At 39.4% G+C, this 24,071-nt stretch overlaps 1 protein-coding gene across 4 annotated transcripts in view; it reads right to left on the bottom strand.

Moving 5' to 3' along the window:
• OSBPL6 (oxysterol binding protein like 6) overlaps window positions 1-24,071 on the bottom strand; it is a 115,583-nt gene that overhangs the window by 73,729 nt on the left and 17,783 nt on the right. For 2 of the 4 annotated variants that reach the window (XM_003791484.3, XM_003791483.3), the window contains exon 1: window positions 16,830-16,931. In XM_003791484.3, the coding sequence (XP_003791532.1) occupies window positions 16,830-16,931 (102 nt within the window). Of the gene's footprint in view, window positions 1-1,412; window positions 1,514-16,829; window positions 17,078-24,071 lie in introns of those variants that run through there. The other 2 variants (XM_012806191.2, XM_023514169.1) reach the window with 2 other exon arrangements.

The following is a 24,071-nucleotide window of genomic DNA, read 5'->3' on the forward strand; positions in this document are numbered from 1 at the left end:
TCCGGGCTGGGGATTCGAACCCGCCACCCTAGGTGTACGTGGCTGGCGCCTTAGCCGGTTGAGCTATAGGCGCCGAGCCCAGAGATATTTTTAAAAAGTTTCTCCTACCAATAAATAAATTATTTTATAACTTATAATTTTCTACAGAAAAAAATGTCTCAAGATACTTTTTAGAACCATTTAGAAATCATACATTTTGGTAGCAAGTTCCTCCCTTACTATTTAATAGAGTGTTAACAAAATAGTTCAGTCAAGCAAATCTAACAAAGCTAAGAAAAGAAACTACCGGTGAAATGTGTCATTTATTCGTTAGTTTGTTCATTCAATTCATCAACAAATCATTATTGAGTACCTACACCGTGCCAGGCACAGATGACAGGGCTACGGAGAACAAAACGCCCTAGAGAACTGCTTTTGGGATGCTTAGATTCTAGAGAAAGAGGTCTTACCATACAAAAGACCAAATAATGCTGAGTGCATTTCTGTAAACCCATGTATTAACAGTGTTCCGCGTGGCTATTGCTTTTGCTTACTTTAATTTTCCATTCAGGTATCCTTGCTGTGAACTTCTCCCTAAGGACTCTGCATCTCTATGCTTTCAAGTTGCTATGCAATAAAACACAGATACATTGCTAATTCCTCCTGCCCCACCCCAAAACATGGTAAGAAAAGCAAAGCCTGGAGAGAAACTTGATCTTAGCAACTATGTAGACAGAAAATAAAGGACTATTCAAGCAAATGAGCCAGACAAAGGAAAATAAATCCCCCAATTTCTAAATCAAGGCACATAGAAATCAATTTGATATATCTAAAGGGTGATAAAATTGAGTTTTGTCTCTGTAGGTACTGGGGATACCTAAAATGTTGCCACAATTTTGTGGGCAGAAGAGACAGCAAGCATACAAGCCAGGACCAATGTCCATTACCCGCTATAGTACCTGGCACAAAGAACCCAGTATTCGTTTCTTCACCACTTGATTTTATAAGATAGTTTATGGTATGAAAGAAAAGAAAGAAGTGCGTTCATTTTCAGACCTCGTGCATATCCAAAGTGAGTGAAAAATCTAACCCCTAACTTCTGCTGATTTGCCAAGCAAATCAAGAAGTCATCAAAGTGTTTACTGAGATGCAGAAAGTAAATGAATATTTTTATTACCACAAATGAGTCAAATTAATAGAAACTTGCCACTCTCGTGTCTGTGTATTATTAGATCTATCATTGTCCATTCAATAACAAAATGTTAATCTGTTACCTTGCATTATCTTCAAACTCATGGTTTTCAAAACTAAAAACATAATCCTAACTTACGTAATTATAGATCCAGCCATTCATTATTTTAAATGAAATATGTAAGTACTTAAATCTTTTATTTTTAATATCAGCAGCTATAAAGAAGACAGTTTTAACTTACCATACCCAGTCTGGAACTGCAGTTAGACTGTGTGCTTCTTGAACGTAGAGACAAGCTCACCTTCCTCTTAGTATCCCAACTCCGGTATACTCCCAACCCACTCTGTCCTGGCATAGCAGACTGCCTACTGCAGCCGGTCAAAAAGTTCCGGAATTTGTCAGTGCTTTCTGATTAATTTCTAGAGAGCAGTCCTTCAGCAATCATTAACACAGGATTACACATAAAACTACCTTCCATGTTTTTCTTGGAATTATATAAAAATCGCAGCTCCAATAGGATAGAACTTACAAAAACATTTAAGGAACCTGACTTTTAAAATGGAAAAATCTAGTGGATTCATCACAGAACTCTTGTTTGTTAGATTTATAGCTATAACTTGTCAGCGGGGAACACATCAAATTTAACTTAGCAATATTTGCAGTTACTGGAATTAGTTCTTCACATAACGTTTCCCTTAGGATCATAATTTTGAGCTATTCACGAGATAGTTATTTTCATATTTTTTCACAGTGACTTAGAAACATATGCCACTCCTTTCAAGGTGCTCTATATGTTATATAAACAAGTTAAATGAAGGGTTACATAATCCAGTTAATTATTGTTTTAAAATAAAGGTTCCTCTCAAATACTAAACTTACAACTTGCCAGTTTTTAAGGAACTTAGAGCACACAGAGGTGAAAGTTCTCACTTGTCCCCTGTTTCCCCTGCTCAGAGGGAACTGATGCATATTTAGCTTAAACCAGGAGTCTAGAATTTTACTGCATTTCATACATCACTATAGCTCTTAAATTTGGTAAAAGTATGTTCCCTGGCTTCATTGATCTCCTACCTCCTGGACAGCACGGTGAAGTCTGCTGACATGGCTGTGGTCTAGTTTACTTGGTATCACAAAGGTCAGTAAACAGAAAAACAGTGAGACACTTAATAGCTGAACGGTCCAGGGCAACTCACACAGAGAGAACATGACTGTCAGAGGAGAGGCCAGGAGATCTGCTCAACAGGTTTCTTGTCATTTACCTTAATTTCATTTCAAGCATATAAAGGAATTGCTATAAATATTTTAAGCTGTGGCTACACACTTTTGTATAGACTAACTTTCCACACACATTTAGGACAGTATTAAAGAGAAGAGGTCCACTGCCCTGGGAATGTTCACCCACTGAAATTGTTCATCTTACTATCTTATCTATTAATTAAGCTATTTTTATAGCTGCAAATTATACAAATTATTTTTTTTTGAGTCAGAATCTCAAGCTATTGCCCTGAATAGACTGCTGTGGCGTTATAGCTGACAGCAACCTCCAACTCTTGGGCTCAAGTGATCCTCTTGCATCATTTTTTTCTATTTTTAGTAGAGATGTGGTCTCACTATTGCTCGGGCAGGTCTTGGACCTGTGAGCTCAAGCAATCCACCTGCCTCAGCCTCCCACAGTGCTAGGATTACAGACATGAGCCATCATACCTGGCCTATACAAAATATTTTCAAAGAAACTTCTAAGATTTTCTTCAAGCTTGGGGCTATTAGGCCAGCCTCTCTTGTAAGTATAGCTACTTTGAATGAAGCAACGGTTTTAGTGACCTTCATAGGACAATGCTGCTGCTGATGGCAATCAATATTTACTACTTTCTATAATCCTGTCTTCATGCTTTACAAGGATTATCCCATTCCATCTTCATAACAAGACTTTGAGTAATTATTAAATTGATTTTATAGCTGATTGAACAGAAAAAGGCACAGAGATGTCAAGAGAGGCACAGAGCTGAGTACATTTCTTCCATTCTTGAGATACTTTGCTAAGAATAACATTTTCCAGCTCCATCCATGTAAACATGAAGGAGGTAAAGTCTCCATCTTTCTTTATGGCTGCATAGTATTCCATGGTATACATATACCAAAATTTATTGATCCATAGCTTTCATATGAAAGCTATAACCTAATTATAGCCTAAGAATATGGGGATAGGGAGGGGAGGGGGTGGATGGGTGGAGGGAGGGTGATCGAAGGGATCACCTCTATGGTTTATTTCACAAGGGTACATGTGAATCTTTCTAAAAGTAGAATATAAATGTCTTAACACAATAACTAAGAAAATGACATGAAGGCCACGTTAACCAGTTTGATGACAATATTTCAAATTGTATATGAAAACACCACCCGGTACCCCATGATTGCATTAATGTACACAGCTATGATTTAATAAAAAAAAAATAAAAAATCTATTTCAAAAAAAAAAAAAAAGAAAGGCACAGAGTTAGCCAGTGGTAGAGCTGGAATCTGAATTGGGCTTTTAAAATATTGCCTCCCACTGAAATTAAAGCCAATGTTAAATGACAAAAATGACATAAACCCCCAACAGCATATACCTTCAACAAGAAGTGAACACCTCACAAGTCCTCCTCTACCACAACCTTCCACAGATACAAAGAGGTAGAAGTTAGTAAAACAAACAAACACAAAGTAAAGCACTCTTAAATACGGTATAGCCTTGAGGTTAATTTTTTCATCATCTGCATAGCAACCTCATAATTAATTTCTAATTTTCAAGAACTAAGAGTCAGGCAGAGATAGCAGCGCACGGTGTCAAAAAAAGAGAACAGAAGTTCTCGGCATCACAGACCAGCATCCCAACCTTCTTCCGCTATTTACTGCGTGGATCAGATGAAGCATTAACCTCTTTCAGCCTCGGTGTCCTCTATTTGTAAAAGGAAGATAATACACACTTTACAAGACACTGGAAGTCACAGAGTTGGCACCCAGTGTATCCACAGTACTGCCCTAGCACACAATTGGCGCTCAATAAACAGTAGTGTCATCTTAGTTTAAACACTACAAGAACATATGTCTAGGAACCTCTCAGACTCCCAAGGTCCTGAACAGTTGTCTTGTAAACACTTTACATGCAGGACAGCTGGGAGCCCTTTTGGAAGTGATAAATCCATACCTTCCATGGCCATCATTTTACCCACTCAACCCAGCAGCACAGTCAACACTGTCCCATGATCAGGGCTTCAGCATTTATTAAGATCGTTGACAACCTGATTGAAGACAGAAGACCTAAATAGTCACCTGTGGAGATGGTAACACACACCCCTTCCACCTGAATGCCTGGAGTGGAAGATGTCTGTGGACTTCTCCTTTAAGAATTTTTTTTCTTCGCAATAGAAAGGAAATATTAAAATCAACTGAAGAAGTAGTAACTCTACTGCTTTCTCTCCCTCAACAATTATCTTGCCCTCCTGGAAAGATGGAAGAAGTCCAGTAACAGTAAAGCTCCACAGAAGCACCACTAAAATGAATCAAAGTTACAGAAAACAGTGGTTGGAACAAGTCCATGCAGCACACCTGGGAAAGCCTGAAAGGGACAAAAGCAGAGTGACCCAGTCTGCCTCTTCCTGCAGAGAAATAGGAAGGTCATTATGAAGCAACAGCTTTTGCCTGCATTGAACCAGTCAGTTTGGAAACTCTGTATAGTAAGAAATGCCATTTGGACCTATTGATTGGTCCACTGATAGTAAAAAAAAAATTGTTTAGTGATTTTGACTATGAAGTGATACAATGCATAGGAATAAACAGCTTTTTAATTCCCACAGTTGCCTTTAAGCAGAAACAGAATTAGAACTTGGGTGAACTTGTTCCTTACTCTGTACTCCCAATACCAACAACAGTGTACCGAAATCACTGGAAACCACAACAGCTGGAACAAAAGCATATACTGATGGTACTGCATTACGGCAAGAAGCAGGGACAAATACGCCTACCAGAGAATGACAGGGACAAATACGTGTACCATTTCAAGAGCAGGGCTCTGGAACGCATAGAGTTAATTTAAAAGGCAGGAGAGGAGAACAGTCCCCCGGGATTTGAAAAGAACTCTAAAGTTAATTTGTAATTTTCTAAAAAGCTTTTAACATTATGTAGTACAAAGGTTTGTAGTATGCTAATCACGCAAATGATTGTGCTACTACAAGCAAAACCCCCCAAAATGCTGTATATGTCTTTTTAACATTTATGTGTGTCCATTAGAGGCAGAGTCAGACTGTTTGATCATCCTTGTAAACTCAGGAGATTTATACATATCATATACCTATGTGCCCTCATAAATATTTGCTGAACGAATGAATATTTGCTATTTATCATATATGCAGTGTCTAAGTTCCTGCTCAGATATAATTAAGTTACCACGAGATTAAATGTAGGTGGTAAAGAGGACAAATAGTGGCCTAGTTCATGCCTCCGAATCTCAAAGATGCCTTGAAAAACTTGCACCAAGTTTCCCATGTGCCGTAGCCTTCGTATTCATTTACTTTTAATCTTACACTTACAGAGTTAAAGCTTAAAATTTTACTATAAAAAGAAATGATGCCTTTGTCAAATTTACTGTATTGCAAATAGTGTTTTCAAGCTACATACATACATATACATGCATACAAATTTAACTCATAAAATACGATCTTAAAAAGAACCACACTTCTTGTAGAAACTTTGAAAGGGAAAACAGAAAAACAAAAAAAGAAATTATAACCACCCATAACCAGTAATAAGCTCAGTATCTTGGATATTTTCTTTCAGCTTTACACACACACACACACACACACACACACACACGCTTCTTAAAACCAAATTTGCCCTATTTTTTCAATATTTAATAACTTGTTTTTTCAATTAGCAAGAGATTCATCATCAGTTTCCAGGGGCATTTAGTTCCAGGCCCTTCTGCAGATATCAAAACTTCAGATGCTCAAAGTCCCTTCTATAGAGTGGCACAGTATTTGCATATATAATCTACCCGCATCCTTCTATATACTTTAAATCATCTCTAGATTACTTATGATATGATATAAATGCTATCTAAATTATTATACTGTATTATTGTTAATTTTTTACTGTTGTACAATGGGGTTTGGGGGGCATATTTTTAATCAATGGTTGGTTAAATTCATGAATGTGGAACCTGTGGTTATGCAGGGCCAACTGTCTGTAGTTTTCCCACAGCATTAAATATTCAAAAACTGTTTTAGCTGCTGTGGAAGATTTCACTATATACCTAAGAGGTTATTTAAATACCTTTTTGTCAAAGATTAGACTGTTTCTATTTTTCTTACTACTATAAAAATGTCTGAATAATTTTTTCAAAGAAATGTATTCTTTTTACATTTCAAACTATTTTTTTTTTTATTGTTTGGGATTCATTGAGGGTACAGAGAATTAGGTTGCACTGATTATGGTAGTTAGGTAAAGTCCCTCTTGTAATTGTGTCCTGCCCCCAAGAGGTGTGCCGCACACTGATTTCCCCCACCACTCCCTCCTCTCCTCTCCCTGATCCCTCATTCCTCTACCCTCCCTTGTATTAGCTCATCTACTGCCTTCATATAAGAATTGAGTACATTGGATTCTTGCTTCTCCATTCTTGTGATGCTTTACACTAAGAAGGTGTTCCACCTCCATACAGGTTAACACAAAAGATATAAAGTCTCCATGTTTTTTTTTTTTTTAATTGAATGGTAACTATGTAAGTCTCCATCTTTTTAATGGCCAAATAGTTTTCCATATACTATACATATACCACATTTTAAAATATTAAGGGGGTATGAGTGTTTTTGTTACATGGATGAAATGTGTATGCAATGCTGAAGTCAGAGCTATTAGTATGCCCATCACTAAAACAATGTACACGGTATCTAATAGGAAAGTTTTTATCCCTCACCCCCTTCTCACCCTACATGCATCTTTGATTGTTTCCTTAGTAGACATTTTTAAAAAGCCGAGTTACTGAGTAATATGACATGACCTTTAAAAAGATTTTTTAAAGCTATATATTGCTTAATTTTACTCTAAAACCCCAAAATCTATTAACACACTTACTGTGCATGACTGTGTCCATTTCCCTGAAACCTCCCCAACACAGCTCTTCACTAGGATTTGAGGTCAAGAAGTTCAGCACTTGAAATATAAGATATAGAGCACGTGCAAGGCTTTCCTTTACCTTTGTGGCAGTATTTACTTATAGAAGAGTTACAGTGGATATGACCAGAGGGAGGTAACATTTTCTATTTCTCTAAGTTGAAAATCAAATAAAGCCATCTTATAGACTTATGGTGCTTTGGGAGGATGTTTTCATAGTCCTAATGAAACACCTAAAATTGTATTCTGTAAGAGTGATATGTAGTATTTCCAAATCTGGCTGGCTAAAAGTCACCTGAGTATGCTTCTGTACACAACAGATTCCCAAACCTTTCCAACGCCCTACAGAACGAGAACTTCTGGCTTCCGTTAAGTGATTACACTGTGGCTCTATCTGTTTGGTATTATGCCCAAGAACATAACAGCAGTACTAATCTTGAATCTGACAGACAAATTTGCTGTTATAAAAATGCTATCCCCAACCAGCCATCTTTAGATATTAAGAGATACCCTGTAAAGTGAAAAACTGATAAAGGCAGACCTAAAGACCCAAGGGCTCTGGTAGGCACACCAGCAAAAGCAGCAAACAGATTCTTACGGAAGTGACGCTGAGCTCTGAATCACTTGTGGCTAATAAGTGTCTGATTGCCAGGTGGCAAATTTCTTTCCTGTGGTCTCAATTTCAGCACATTTGACACAGACTGAACACATACTGTAAATACCAAGCAAAACGACAGGGATCTCCAAGGGGCGGGGATGACAAGAAAGCCGTGAGCCTGCTCATTGCTTTTAATGGAAGAGGCTCTCGGCAGCTTCTTTTAACAAATAGATGGTTAAAATGCCTCATTTTAAAAGCACTATGTGTAGTTAAAAAAAAAAAGAACATTGAGAAAAGCACAAATAACATAAAATTCACCTGTGGACTGGGTGCAGTAGCTCATATGTGTAATCCCAGCACTTTGGAAGGCTGACATTGAGAATCACTTGAGGCCAGGAGTTCAAATATGGATGGAGCTGGAACATATCCTACTTAGTAAAGTATCTCAAGACTGGAGGGAAAAAGTATCCAATGTATGCAATACTATTATGAAACCACTTTACAATCACTCACACTTTCATATGAAGAATAGATCACAACTGTGGCCCAGGATGAAGGAGGAGATGGATGGGAGGGGCAGGGGGAAGTCAGATGGAGGGAGGATGAATGGTGGGATCTCACCTATGGTGCATATTGCAAGGGTACATGTCGGATCTATTAAGTATAGAGTATAAATGTCTTAACACAATAATTAAGTAAATGAGGTGAGGGATATATTAACCAGTATGATGTAAACATTCCAAATTGTAAATGAAATCAGCACATTGTACCCCCATAAATGTATTAATGTATATATGATCTACCTCTCTATGATTTAATTAAAAAAAAAAGACCACCCTGGGCAACATAGCAAGACACCTCCCCATTACTACAAAAAATTAAAAAATTAGTCAGTTGTGGGGGTACATGCCTGTAGTCCTAGCTGCTCAAGTGGCTGAGGCAGGAGGATCACTAGAACCCAGGAGATCAAGGCTGCAGTGAGCTACAATCACACCACTGCACTCCAGCCTGGGCAACAAGGGTAAGAACCTATCTCTTAAAAAAAATTCACCTATTATGCCAGCACTCCATGATAACAACTAGTAACATTTGGTCTATGTACCATTTGGTGTATAGTTTCTGAGGCCAATGAGGATGTGAAAAATCACTATTATTGCTAAGGGAGAAAAATGAGACAATAAGTAACTCAAAAGCAGCAAACAACTGCTGCCTCACAAAGTTCACTCAGAAGTGTACAGAAGGCCCTTCCCTGCACATTCAGCTGGGGAAGATTTACAATAGACCAAACAGTGCAATACATAAGAACAGGGGCTCCAGAAACAGGGGGCCAGGGAGTAAAGCTGTCATCACAGCTTATTAGCTGCGGGCAAGATGTTTTACTGCTTTTCATCTTAGTTCAGCTCTCGGAAAAGGTGATGATACATGTATTTCCATCCTTCCAAGTGAGAGCTCATGAAAACATAACTTGTGTTATTCTATTAGCTGGTTTATAAATTTTTGCCGAATATTCAGACTTTTCAGAATACCCAATTTGCATCTAAATCACTAAAATTGGTCACAGTATGAGTTTTTGCAAGCAAATATTATTTTCCATTGATACTGGTCTTAAGTCCTGAAAAGCTGATTCCAGGAGATGAAATTCTAAAAAGGCTAAATTGAAACTGGAAGCAACTCAAAAATTTAAATATACCTAACACCAAGGGATTTATTTTCTGCCATCGCTACAGTGAGAACACTGTGGATTTTCAGATAAGGTTAGCATTTCTTTTTGGACTAACAGCGGGGTTCCAGGTTGTCTTGAAAATCTTTGGGTTAGCTGGAATTCTACATAGAGCTATGAATTTAAATTATATTCCTTCTCTTGGTAGATTTTAAGTTATAAATTAGAGGTTAGGTATTAAATCAGGGATGTGTGAATTTTTTTCTCTGAAAATTAGAACATCTTTTTTTTGAGATAATATTTTCATAACTCAAAGATGAAAATAGTTTTTTTTTTGTTTTAGAGACAGAGTCTAATTATGTTGCCCTCGGTAGAGTGCTGTGGCATCACAGCTCACAGCAACCTCAAACTCTTGGGCTTAAGCAATTCTCTTGCCTCAGCCTCCCAATAGCTGGGACTACAGGTGCCCGCCACAACACCCGACTATTTTTTTGGTTGTAGTTGTCATTGTTGTTTGGCAGGCTCGGGCTAGGTTCAAACCCACCAGGTATGGTGCATGTGGCTGGTGCCCTGGATGCTGAGCTACAGGCGCCAAGCCAAAAACAGGTTTTCTATTCAGAAGATAGAGACACGTATATTTCAAAGTAGTGATTTAGTCATTTTATTCAACAAAGCTATTTGAAGCTCCAGAAACTCAGTTTCTGTATACACTGGGAGACAATTTTACATCAGACACTTGGTCTCACTGCATCACCACTGGCAATGGCCTTTACGAGTTAGCAGTGGGTACTGACTGAACAGGCCACTGTAACTTTTGAAATGTATTGTTATTGATAATACACATAAAATATTCTGGATACCTGTGTCACTGAAATCTTCTACAGTTGTGAAGAACTGACCATGATCTTGAATGTAGATTTTATGAAACTGGCAAGAAAATGAACTGCCAGCCTCTTACAAGTTACTTATAATTTTTTCCTTAAATTGTTCTTTATTTCATGATCTCTGAGCTTCAGCAAACTTTGAATCATTATGAGAGTTGGCTGGTTATTTCTTCTTTGATTTTTCATTAAACAAAAACATTGGCTTGTTTAAGGATTGATGACATCTAGCCTGGTAGAGCTATAACAATTCACTCATGATACATACTATCACCTGAACAGTACGCATTCCAAACCCTACGTTTTTAGAGGCATAATGTCTGATTTTCTGGCATGACTTGATAATAATATAAATAAAAATAATCATTTTGGGAGGCTGAGGCAAGAGAATCACTTAAGCCTAAGAGATGGAGGTTGCTGTGAGCTGTAACAGTACAGCACTCTACTGAGGGCAACATAGTGAGACTGTCTCAAAAAAAAAAAATCATTGGCTATAAAGAGTGCCCTTGCTTTTGAAAATGAGAGTCCTGGGTGGCACTTGTAGCTCAAAGGAGTAGGGCGCCAGCCCCATATACCAGAGGTGGTGGGTTCAAACCCCAGCCAAAAACTGCAAAAAAAAAGAAAGAAAGAAAGAAAGAAAGAAAGAAAGAAAGAAAGAAAGAAAGAAAGAAAGAAAGAAAAAATATGCAGGCCCTTGGACCTGGATCCCAGGACTGCTATAACTATCTCTATAGGGTTGCCTTAGACATGTATATTTTTTAAAATTCTTTAAAATATGTAAGCATAGATGTAATTACGAACCCCAAACAAATCCAGTTATCAGTTCACAAATTTGGTAACTCTATTATATAATGTAATCATAAGATAAGTACTATGATTAACTAAAAAACAATAAACCCTGTTTTAAAATAAAGAGACACCTCCCAGCCCCACCCTTTTCAACCTGTGAGAAGAATGCCTCCGATTCTTTGCTTCTGTTTGCTATCCTTTCCTGCACTCCTCAGTCATTTAGTCCACCACACAGCCACCCTCAGGAGCAAGGAGAAGACTGTGCTTTTGTGGCTCTCCTCTGTTACTTGGGGACCATTTTCCTTCTACTCTGAGAATCCATTCTTGTGAGACTCAGAACTCCCCAGGCTTATAATCATTTCTCCTTGTTATCATCTCCCAACCTCATGATTACTCCTCCATAGCTGTCAAGACCTCTGGAACCCAGCTCATAATCTCCCCACACCAACTCATTTGTTTATTCATTAAAATATATCCTAAACACACCAGGTACCACACAAGGTGCTATGGATACATGATAGAACAAAATAAAAGCCTTGCTTCATGGGGCTTCCATCTCAGTGTTACAGAACAGAGGACAGGGATATAGACACAAATGATAAACAAATACAGTAGAACCTCCATAGGTGACCGTCACTGACTGTCTCCTGAAGTGGACCTAATTTTCATAGGCTGGACAAGCACCACATATCAGTACAGGAGGCTCAGTTCCTTATATTGACCACCTCTGTGTGTTGACCAATTTGTTACCATTCCTTGGGTGGTCAACTTAGAGAGGTTCTATAGCATACAACATGCCAGGTGGCGCTCAGTGCTTTCAAGAACAATAAAACCAGCTAATTGGACAGTGAGTGATAAGGATATGCAGGGAATTAAAATAGTACTTTGGAGACTGAGTTAAGTATGTGACAAGACTGGGGATGGCTGGAGGAACAGCAAGCTGGGCTGAGAGGACCAAAAATGCAAAGGTCTGTGAGGAATGTGCCAGAGAGAACCAAGTGAAGGGAACATAGCAGGAGATGAACTCAGACAATTAGGAAGAACAAGATGACAAATGACCTCAGGGACAGTGTCAGCAATTCAGTATTATTTGGACAGAGATAGGAAGTCCGTGGAGGGCTTGGTGCACAATCTGCTTTAAGTTTTGAAGGGATCTGACTGTAAAGAATGATCTCTATGTTGGGTAAGGGTAGAAGCAGGGAGATCTATTACACATCTGTGGTTTTCTACGGTCAGGTGAGAAACGATGGTGGCTCAGACCAGGGTGGAGGGGGAAGAGGTGGCAAGCAGTGGTCAGACTCCAGGTATATCCTGATGGTGGAACCAACAGGTTCACTAATGGTTTGGAAGCAAGGTACAAGAGAAAGAAGTCAAGGATCATTCCTGGGTTTGGCCTTACCCAGTGAAGGGATGGTATTGCCATTTGCTGTGATAGGGAAGAGTGGGAAGAAATAGACCTGAGAGGGAAATTAGGAATTCCATTTTTGACATGTTATGTTTGAGATGCCTTCTTAACATCCAAGTGGAGATCACCCTCGGTAAGCCGTTACTGTCACTGACCTACTAACCTCCAGGATAAAGATACACAAGTTCAAGTGCTTTCAGGGGCAAAGCAGTCAACATAAATAAGTTTTGAAATACAACGAGGAAAGGGGAAAACTGTGGCCTATTGAAGAGTAAATGTCCCAGCTCAGCTGGAAGCCACTGCTGGGCCCAATGAGTGTTGCCATTAGGAATCTGGGCTCAGTTTTGCTGATCTTCCAAATTAATAACAGAAGAATCTGAACAACCAAACAACCAATTCTCAGCAGAAAAATGAAGTTCCACAATATACTAAAGTCTATCATAGACGTGCTCACCTAAATCTTACTTCAGGATTTATCAGTGTCCTTAATTTATTAATGTACATTGCAAAAGGGATTTTGTTTAGCATTTTTCTAACTTACTTGACAGTGGAACTCTCTTTTCAAACAACATCTCAAGGGACATGCATTCCTGGGCATGTACTTTGGGGAATGCTGGCTCAAAGGTTAAGTCCTAGAGGTCTGATGGACACTTTCTGTTCCCTCTTTGAAAGTTTTAGGGCATATATATTCATTACAGCTTATGAGTCATCGTGGTCACACACACAGAGCCAGTTTTGTTAGCTGTTCCTAACATTTCATGTCAGATTTGAATAAAATATAAATGGAACAATTACTGAAGTCTTCTAGGTTGTTAGATACTAAGTGGAGTCTCGACCCTATCATCATTGCAGAAACACTTAGTGAGATCACAGCGGCCCTGAATCACTGCTTCTCCCTCCGTCTCCCCTTCACCCACTGTGCTCAGTAACTTTATGACAGGAAGGGCAGTCCATTGCTACTATGCACAGATGGTCTTTGTTATCTACCAGGAAGGAAGAAGGGAAGGACAAATAAATCGGGAATGGAAACTTTGTAACAAAAAGACAAGACTAATATTGTTGCAGGTCTTAAAAAATGTCCTGCAGGATATATTAAACCATTTGAGGTCCAAAGTCTCCAAACCTGAAGAATTATAGCGTATGCAGTCTGTTTAAAAAGAGCTCACAATACAGTCGAGGAGATTCGTATGGAAAAAGGTAAACAACATAAAAACATCAAATATTGTCCAAAAAGTCTATAAATGTTCAGAGAAGGGGCAGGGTGATGTAAGTTTGAGTGACAAGAGTCAGTGTCACGGGGCGGCATTAGGGGGTGGGAATTTCGTGCAGGAAAGACAAGCAGAGATAAAGATAGGGTAGTTTGGGGAACCATGAGCAGAGGATTCTGTTCAGGTTAAGAGGAAAATGGGATGTGAGGGTGGGAAAGATCGCACTGGACACTGGGGACGAAGTAATGAACTCTGTCCTGAATTATGAAGGTAACAGAGGCCTGAATCCTCTGGACTGATCATCATTTCCTTCATGGCAGGAAATTTAAAGTGGTGAGGCCAGAGCATTCTGCAGGGTTCTGAGTAGCTGATGAGGGTCTGGGCGAGGGAACTGATAGGGGGAATGGAGGGAAATTATAATATTACGAAGGAGGAAAGGAACAATAGGACTTGATAACTTACTGAGAGTGGGAGAAGCAGAGGAGAAAGGCAGACACTGACCCTGAGTCCCCAAGAGAATGGTTATCCTGATAACCCACTGATTTACATGCACTGATTTAAAGCACAGTGGTACCATTCAGGCAGTGGTACATCTTAGCAGAATGATCAGTCAGTTCATTAGGAGTCTGGGACCAGAACTTGGAAGGACAGGGAAATAATGTGCTTTAGATGCCACTTTATTTTCAGCCTTAATTCTCTACCTACGTGATTAATTTAGGAAAGAAATAGGGCTGGATATTGCAAACTGGTACCATCTGCATAGGTGTCTGTCAAATAAGAATAGATAAAAGTCAGTGAAGAAAGACTAATTTAGCACACTCTCCCCATGTCCCTTCATTATGAAAACAGTTATCACACAAAACTAGATGCACATAAAGTAACACTGCACCGTATCACGTCACCTCATGTCACGTCATGTCACATCACAGGACCACTCACACTTCTGAGTTCTCTATGTTAATTCTAAAGTTCAGGTAGTGACTGAGATAGGGAAGGAAAAACAGAACTACAATTGTTCTTTTCTATTCTTCTCTCCCATGAGGGAGACGGACAGACACAAAACACGAGTGAGTCCGGAAGGAACCAGAGGAGAAAGTGTTTGGGAGTTTCCACCTGCTGAGATAAACAAGAACGAAAGCAAACGCTGCTCTCTTGAAAGAATAATAAGCATTTGAACAATGTCTCTAACTTTTATAGAATTCATTATCAATTTACTGACAAGCTGCTTCCACTGCCATCATAAAGCCTTCCATTCACGAGCCAGGGCAGTGTCGCGCATTCCGCCGTCACACACCTGCTGCCAGACCTAGGTCTCGGTTTGTTTCTGTTGTTTTGCAGCCTGGTCCCGGAGCTCAGGTGCAACAGGAAAAGGAACACGCATGACAGAAGTTTCTATAGCAGTCATCAGTCTTTTCCATTTGCCACAATTCTCCAGGGTGAGCTGGCTCAATCCCTTCCTTCCTCCCAGCAGCCAGGAAGGCCAGGCTGCTTAAAGTATCTCTTAGTTTAAATGCCCGGGGCAAGAGAAAAATGGAGAAGCCATAATAAGAAAGAACAGAGGGGCAGGGGAAGGGCAGCCTAAATTTGCAAATTTAGAAAGCATCTCATCATGCAGTAGTCAATATAAAAGTGTTTACATTCCTGGCACTCTTAAATAAATAACTGTGTAATCACAGATGTAGTTAACGGCATAGCTGCTTCTAAGTCTTTTACTTGAAGTCAATAAGAAACGAAGCTGGTGTCCATAATTCACTACGACTCTGGAGTCTGAGCACCTACCTTAGGACCTGTGGAAGATGTGCACGTAAGGAATCCTTGATTCTTACAGATTCCCCTGGAATTTCTGGCTGGAAATAGGAGCGGGAGTGCCAGGGGGGTTTGAGACTGGGAGTTCCCTTAAGAACAGTGCCCAGCAAGGCATTCCCATGATCTAGAAGAATGAATTCACTTCTAGACCTGGCTGTCTCCAGATCCCTGTCTATCGGATAGAATGCTGAATAACTGATGCTCACACTGCCAGATCCTAGGCCAGTGATTTTCAGCCGGTGCACACTGGCTTGCTGTGAGAGGATCTTAGGGGTGCCACGATAAATTTTAAAGATCATTAATTAAATTGTTTTTGAAAGAAATTCAAAGCACGGTAAGTATATTCTTTTTTTCACTTTTTCTTTTTGATCGACATAATTTAAGTATGCCACGGAAGAGTTTAACTCTAGGTTCAAGTGAGATAACAAAGGTTGAAAAACACTGCCCCGGACGATGTGCTTTGAACATACGGGGGTAGGGAGTGGAAGACAGTGGAGGAGACTGTGCAAAGATGCTCACTAAGGGAAAGTTGCCAAGATAGATATGAAAACTAGTCACACCTGTGCCGACCAAAAAAACCAACAGTTTGGACAACAAAGAGCATTCACAGGACTGATTCCCACACTACCCTGGCAGCACAAAAGCTAACTAAAATACAACAAAGTAATTCTGTCAACAAAAATAACTCACAGAATTGTCTCACACCCAACATGAATATTTTCTATTGTAATTAAGCAACAATGATTTACTTTCTCTTTTGCCTTTAAATATTTGTTTGAATTCTCACTGTTCTTAATTCCCTGATGTTATAATTTTATTTTTAAACTAATTCCAGAATCTGGTACCAGATTCCAAGCAACACCAAACACAGATTAGTGCTTGGGAGACTGGAGAGGGCATTATGGGAAGAAAGTTTTGTGGATCTGTGGATCCCTTTCCACCTCCTCAAAGGAAGAGAGGGAGAGCAGAACATTTGGGCTCCCGATGCTGGGTCCCTCTCCAGGGACAAACAGTGAGGTTATCCCCTGGCCACCCCAGCTCTTGTGCTTTCATTCCACAAGAAAGCAAGACTTCACAACAAAATTTCGGAGTTAGCAATCCTATTATATGCTAATGTAACTGAGTTTGAATAAGGTAACAAAACACACGTAATACTTTTTTTCTTACCTGCCTACTGTCCCTCTGGGAGGACGTTGAAGAGGAGACACTTCTATGGGTTGGGGTGGCCGTTTTATGAGCAGGGGATATGCCCTTCTCATCTGAACTCATCTCTGCAGTTAGATCTAGTTATGTGCACTTAAGACCATCCCAATCTTCTCTCAGATTCACGAAGAAGTGGATGACTTTTCAGCTTCATTCCATTTCATGAATCAGGTTTCACCGGAACAGGCAGATATCCAGGGTGTCCAAACCACCTACGAACAAAACAAGCCTTATGTAAGGATTAAAAATCAAATTAAATTATTATACTTAACAAAAAAACATTAATTTGTGTGAGAGGAAGAACTCTGGCCTAGTAGAAATGATCTCTTCCTCTAGATTTTTGGGTAGGGGGTGAAAGTGTTAAAGTGTAAAAAGGCCGATCAGCAAGGAAAATGGGAGGAAACCATAGGGTAAAGTCACGTTCTTTCCTGACATGGTCTTTATTTTAAAGCAGATTACAATGCTATAGTCTGAACCCTGATGCCCAAGTACATCAGCTTCTTCTCCAAAAATTTTAATTTCCCCTACCCAATTTATATTTGTCTTCAGTTCAGCCATATCATATATATGATGGTGAAATCCAATACAGAGCAGTGAGTTACAAAAGGGTAAACACATTGCGTGCATCCTGCAATCCAGCATTTGTGCAGGATCAAGGACACACATATCCACAATTACAACAGCATGCCCACACGTCACTCAACAACCAACAGGCTCATCACGCCTACAGACTGACAGGCAGGGCAGGGGTAACAGTGAACACATTCACAGCCAACAGCCACTTCATTTATTTATTTACTTATTTATTTTTATTTATTTACTTTTTTTAGAGAGAGGGTTTTCCCCAGGCCAGAGTACAGTAACATCATCATAGCTCACTGTAACCTCAAATTCCTGGGCTCAAGCAATCCTTTGCCTCAGCCTCCAGAGTAGCCGGGATTATAGGTACACAGCACCAAGCCCAGCTACATTTTATTTTATTTTTTTAGAGGTGGGGTCTTGCTAAGTAGCCCAGACTGTTCTCAAATTCCTGGTCTCAAGGGATCCACCTGGCTCAGCCTCCTAAAGTGCTGGGATTACAGGCCTGAGGCCCCACACCCAGCCTTCAGTTTTTCACTTGGACTTGTGTAGGTTTGCATTGTTAATATTACTAGTCACAGAGAAACGCTGTTAAATTGGCCATGTCTCCAACATAGGCCTGCAAAAAATGTCAAAAAAGCAAGTACTATGATATAAGATTAAAAGCTGCCCCAAAGGTAGACAACTACAGTGAACTTTATCCTCTTCTAAGAAAGCCAAGTTCCAGCCACCATTGAATAGAATATTAACAGAACACTCGTGTAGGTCTGTCAGCATGGCTTAGGAGAGAAACACTGGGAGGAACAGAGATCAATCTTCAGGCCAAAGAGAAGTGAGACCTGAACTTTAGTCAAGAGGGGAAGATAGTGAGTCAAATAATGAGAGAGAGAGAGAGAGAGAGAGCACGTGTGCTATTCAGGGCCCTTATGAAGACACGTGGGGAGGAGAACTGATGGGTCTGGATCTCAGAGCTGAGATCTGAAGGATGAGGATTTATCTAGATATTGACAGTCCAGTGTGGCATGACCAAGGAATTAGTGGTGGCTGAAATGACTAGTGCACACACAGATGGTGACATGGTAGCTCAAGAAACACAAAGGCCAGTCCCTGCATGGCCCGGCAGGCTGTGTGTTTGCTGTCATCTGAATGTATCCTCCAAAATTCATGTGTTAGAGACTTATATCCAATGCAAACAGTGTTGGGGAGCTGAGCCTAACGGGAGGTGTTAGGTCATGAGGGCTCCACCCTTATGGAGGCACTAAGGCAGCTATATAAAGGGCTTGCATGAGTGGGCTCTCTGTCTTCTGTTCTGCTGCCATTGAAGGACATGGTCTTTCTCCTTTCTAGTGGAGGCAGCACTTAAAGGTGCCACCTCTGAAGTAGAGATAGGGCCACAACCTGCTGGCATCTTGATCTTAAACTTCCAAGTCTCCAGGATTGTGAGAAAAGAATATATATTCTTTATAAATCACCCAGCCTGGGGTGGTCTGTTATGGCAGCACACTCAAACTAAGACATAGACGTTTTTTACTTTATTCATAAGCGTAAGAAACCATGAAGGGGTGTGGGATAATCAGATCCATGTTACTAAAGGGTGACTTTGGCAGCCACAAGACAACTCGCGGTGGGGAAGTGGAGTTGAGGGAGGCCCAACAGGACACAGAGAGGACAGACTGGAGTGGTAGCAGGGAATCCAACACCAGCCCTGTGGACTGAGACAGGACAGAGCCGGGAGGCACGGTCAAGGTCAAAGGAAATGATGGGAAGGCCTTGAGTGTAATTTCAGGCATCGTGAGTTTCAGATGTCACTGAGTCACTCAAATGAAGACAAACACTTGGAAATGGGGGTCTGGAGCTCAGAGAAGTCCAGGCTGAAGAAAAATGTTTACAAGATTACGTCAATGACATAAACGTACTGATCAGATCTGTAATCATTTAAACTTTGCATGCAATCAAATTTAAATCCAGTAAATTAAACTGTATGTGGGCCTATAGTTATATGTTTAAAAACTATAACATAATGTTAATGAATTATACGACCCTGACTGTGTTAATCAAGATTTTAACAATCGGTACTTATAGAGAAGATTTGAAAGAAGAACAACAGCAATAATTAAGGGGGAAATTTTTATAAAATGGGGAAATTGAACATTCTGCAAATAGAACATATAAGCTATTCTTAAGATTTCTACATCACTGTCACCATAGGAAAAACAAAAGCTACTTAGACTCTAAACTGGAGATACTCTTGTGAAACAAAAACAGCCTTTGGACAAACAGAAAGGTAAAGAGCCGGCCAGGCCAGGTAGCTCATGACTGGAGTTCCAGCACTCTGGGAGGCTGGGGTGGGAGGATCCCTCAAACTCAGGAGTTCAAGACCAGCTTGAGCAAAGCAAAACCTCTTCTCTACTAAAAATAGCAAAAATTAGCTGGGCAGAGTCCCAGCTACTTGGAAAACTGAAGCAGGAGGATCTCTTAAACCCAGACTGTAGAGCAATTTTGTTGGCTACAGATGGAGTTTCATTTAATATTGGCAAAAGGTAGTAATAAACATACACTTGAAAGATGATCATTTCATCTTTTTAGTTTTAAAAGGCAGTCAATAAGTTAAGTTAAGTTTGTGAAGCCAGGCTCTGGGGCCAGCAAACAGAAAGCAAGAACACTGCTCAGATACTTGATTTGAAGCACTATGCTTTCTGGTCCAAGATGTTTCTACAAATAGATGCTGACACTTGAGCCAAATTATGGTGGTTTGTGATGTGTTCAAGTGCCCCCAAGGGATGAAGTCGAAACAACCCAACTCATTAAACAGTTATCCATTTGCAAGTAAATTCAATTCAAGCCACGTTTCCTCTGTTGGACTTTTTACTGTACTTTCCTCATTAACACCAATACTAACAACTTGATTTTCTTTTGAATTGATTGGGTAACTTGTTTATGATAAAAGGACGTTTCAGTTGAATTACAATCATAAATATGTTGAATAATACCAAAATGAAGAAAAGGGAAAAAAATTAATTCATTCCAAGAATGTTGAGGTTATTGTTGTTTCTATTAAATGTTGGTCTTCTGTTTCTAATAAAAAGGGCTCCAACTAGTTATTAGAAAGCTGAATGAGATGTCCTCTGAAGACCATCCCAACCGGTTGCTAAACAAATGTTTTATTACCTACTCTATCTCAAAATGCATTACAAGAGTGAATCAAAACACTGCTAGAAGGTTGCGCATACGTATTCCTTATTCCTTGAGTACAGGAATTGCTGTGATACTTTAAAAAAATAATTCCTTTTCAACTCCAAAAAAAACAAAAAAAAATTATTTCATCTCTATTGAAGCACATTTTCAGAAATTGCCTAAATAATATTCTACACCAAAGAAAGACCATAGATTCTAAAGTCAGCATCAACATAATTACTATATTCAATGAGAAAAGTATTGTGGCTGAAAATAACAGCAATATTAGGGCTTAACATGTAATTTTTCTCATTCTTTCTTCATATCAGTGGGAACACAACAAGTATTGCTAAGTGCTATAATATTTGCCTTTATATCAAGTAACATAAAGTTCAGATTTATAGCCCTAATTAAAGCAAAAGGTGGTAAGGAACACGTCTAGAATTTAATATTCATAGGCATCATAAATTATATATGTCCAGAAGAACACTTGAAACTGGGGACAACTCAGCCTGGCCATCCACTGAGCCAAAATCTCAGGGGCTTACAAGAAAGGTTCATTTCTGGATCATTTACATATCTCTGAGGTCTGCTGCAGACCTACCCTGAGGCCTCTTCCTTCCAGGCTTAAGGAACAACCCCCTTGAAAGGCAGAAAAAGAGCTATGGCAGAGCCAGAGAATGGTTCTCAAAGCTTTTGCTTGTGGGAGGAGGGATATGTCATCTCTACTCACATTTCATTGGCCAAAGTGTTAGGTAGATAGCTAGGAATCCAGCTCTCCTAGGGAACGAGGTCGAGGATGGAGATCCCAGACCCCAGCTTGGTGCACACACCTTAATCCTGATTGCTCACACCTGGGGAAGAGGGAACACCCCACCCACCTATCTATCAGAACTTAAAGAATGCAGAGGACTCTCTAACCTACAGCATACCAAACAGCATAGGTACAGTAGAGTCTTGGAAGTGACCTAGAACAGCCTTAAGGGTAACTACCGCATCGTTGGCTTAAATCTATATCGTGGTCCACACTCCCTGATGGGCCTTTAGAGAGGCTCTTGGGAGGTCCACATGCACCTAAGATTCTATTTCCAAGGTGACCTCTGAAACATGAGGTGGGCCCAATCCAGGCAGTATAAAACAGAACCCCCTCCCAACTGGCCTTTCTTGTTCTGACGATGGAAGCCCATTCATTGTCTATGGCAAACACATCTTGCTCTATAAACCTGTACCTCGCTCTTGCTCTGTAACCTCTTTCTCTTCCTCAATAAACTTTGTTTCACACTTGTCTTACTTTGAAATACCTGGTCATTCTTCAGCTAAGAGCACCCTGAGAGCTGAGGATGCAGACAGCTGCCTGGAATCTGACAAAAACAAGTCACAAGGCTCAGCTGAGGTCAATGGGGCGCGAAACTACAGTCCTCTCAGTGGGAGAGCCAGTGGGTACTTTGGTGCAATACATAAGTTATTATATAAACTAAAGGAAACACTTAAAAGCACAGATGAAAATATTTCAATTGACTCTAGTTTCATCACTGAGAAATAACCCATTTTAATATTTTTTGATCTATTTGAACCAAAGTAGGAGAATAATATTCATACTATGGGCAGTATGGTCATCTTTGTGAACAAAGCAACTCGAACGATACCATTCTTAGGAAATGAGGTCATTATATAGATATGCCACAGTACATTTAACCATTCATTCTTCTGTTCGGATATTTAGATTATATTCAGTACATTTTGACTTACCTCTATAGAGAGTACAATAGTTATATATTCACTTTTTATTTTTCTAAAAATGATCCTCTTTGTTCCTTTCAATGTCCTTTTGCTTTATCTGATATCATCTTTTCATTTTCAGGTGATTCATGAAATTTTGTGCATTCTTTCCATTTAAACTTTCATATCATTTTATGTGTCTCTCTAGTAATGCTCAGGTTGGGTTGCTTAAAAAAATTAACTATAGCGAAGTTTGTCCAATTTCCACTTATAACTAATAGGTGGCTTTCCACTTTGCTACATCATTTAATGCTTTCTAATTTTTGGTTCTTCTTTGTTTAATGCTTGCAGGCCTCTTTATAATCCTCCTTTTTGCCTTTTGCAGCACACTGATTTTTCTATGGCTTTAATAGACTTTTATATTTGCCAGTAATTTGAAAGATATAATTCCTCTTAAAGTTCTATTTTTGTTTCCCTTTAAATTTTCCTAAATTATGCTGGAACCTGAAGTCTATAAGAGACAGGGTTTGGAGTAAAAGGGTATCTTTTGAGTCTTCCACTGTAATAAGAGACTCCTATCACAACACCCCCCACCCCGAAAAAAAACAATCACCAGATTTTTCTTTTCCCAGTTTTCTCTATCTTGGTGATTTGATCTGGAGTTTTAGAGAATTACATTTGGGATTTTGGAGCAAGAAGGAGAAGCTGCTGCTGTTTTTTCCTGGCTGAGTCCAACCAGAGTATGAGGTCAGATGGTAAGAAAAGCCGTCTCCTTTGTGCAGGTAAAGCTAAGGTGAGTCCTAAGCAAAACTCGGCGAGGTTTTCTCCAACTTGAGATGTAGCTTTCATAAAACTACGATCAGTCTTCATGATTGTGACATTATATTCTGGTTTAAGTTAGTGTTTGGGTTATTGGCAGTTTGTCTTCGGCAATATCGCCTTGAGTATTTTCAGAGAATTTGGGGAACCACATTAAAAGCTCCTAGACACAAGCCACCTGAGGCTGGACATTCCCACCAACTGATCTTATCAAGGCAAATGTCACCCTTCATTTCAAAGTTTAAACTTAAATTAGTTTTTTACCAAGATCATCAACCGAGCAATGAAGACCTATTGTCATTACGTGTTATAGTCATTAGGTTGTCACACGTATATATACTAAGTTTTTTCCTTAAAGAGAAGAGTTAGGGAATCTTAATATTTTTCAAAATGGTTAACCCCCAGGTGAGAAAAAAAAAAATCAAAGGCTGATTATAAAAATAGAAGCCAGGAGACTTTAGGAAAGATGGCAGTATGAGATCTGGTAAACATTTTCCTAGAAAATGACTAAAATGTGGGGACCAAAAGGACAAAAAAAAAAAAAAAACAGACAAGATCATTAGTATCTAACAGTAGAGAATAGTGTAAACATTTTCCTAGAAAATGACTAAAATGTGGGGACCAAAAGGACAAAAAAAAAAAAAAAACACAGACAAGATCATTAGTATCTAACAGTAGAGAATAGTGGCTACCATGTGCCACAAAATTTACAAAGTGTCTACCAGAGTTACTTCACTCAGGACTAAATCATGATATTAAAAGCAGTACATGACTTCCCTTCTCAAGACAGTGAACTAGTGTTACAGGAAGAAAGTCTGGGTTAATCCTAGACAATTTTTGAAATTATACTCTCCTAAGTATGTCTTAGGTTAAAGAAAAAACCTGAAAGCACTCAATACTCTTTCTCTCTCTCCT

The sequence above is a fragment of the Otolemur garnettii genome, unplaced genomic scaffold (genome assembly GCF_000181295.1).
Source record: "Otolemur garnettii isolate 467f Iridium unplaced genomic scaffold, OtoGar3 scaffold00048, whole genome shotgun sequence".
NCBI lineage: Eukaryota > Metazoa > Chordata > Mammalia > Primates > Galagidae > Otolemur > Otolemur garnettii.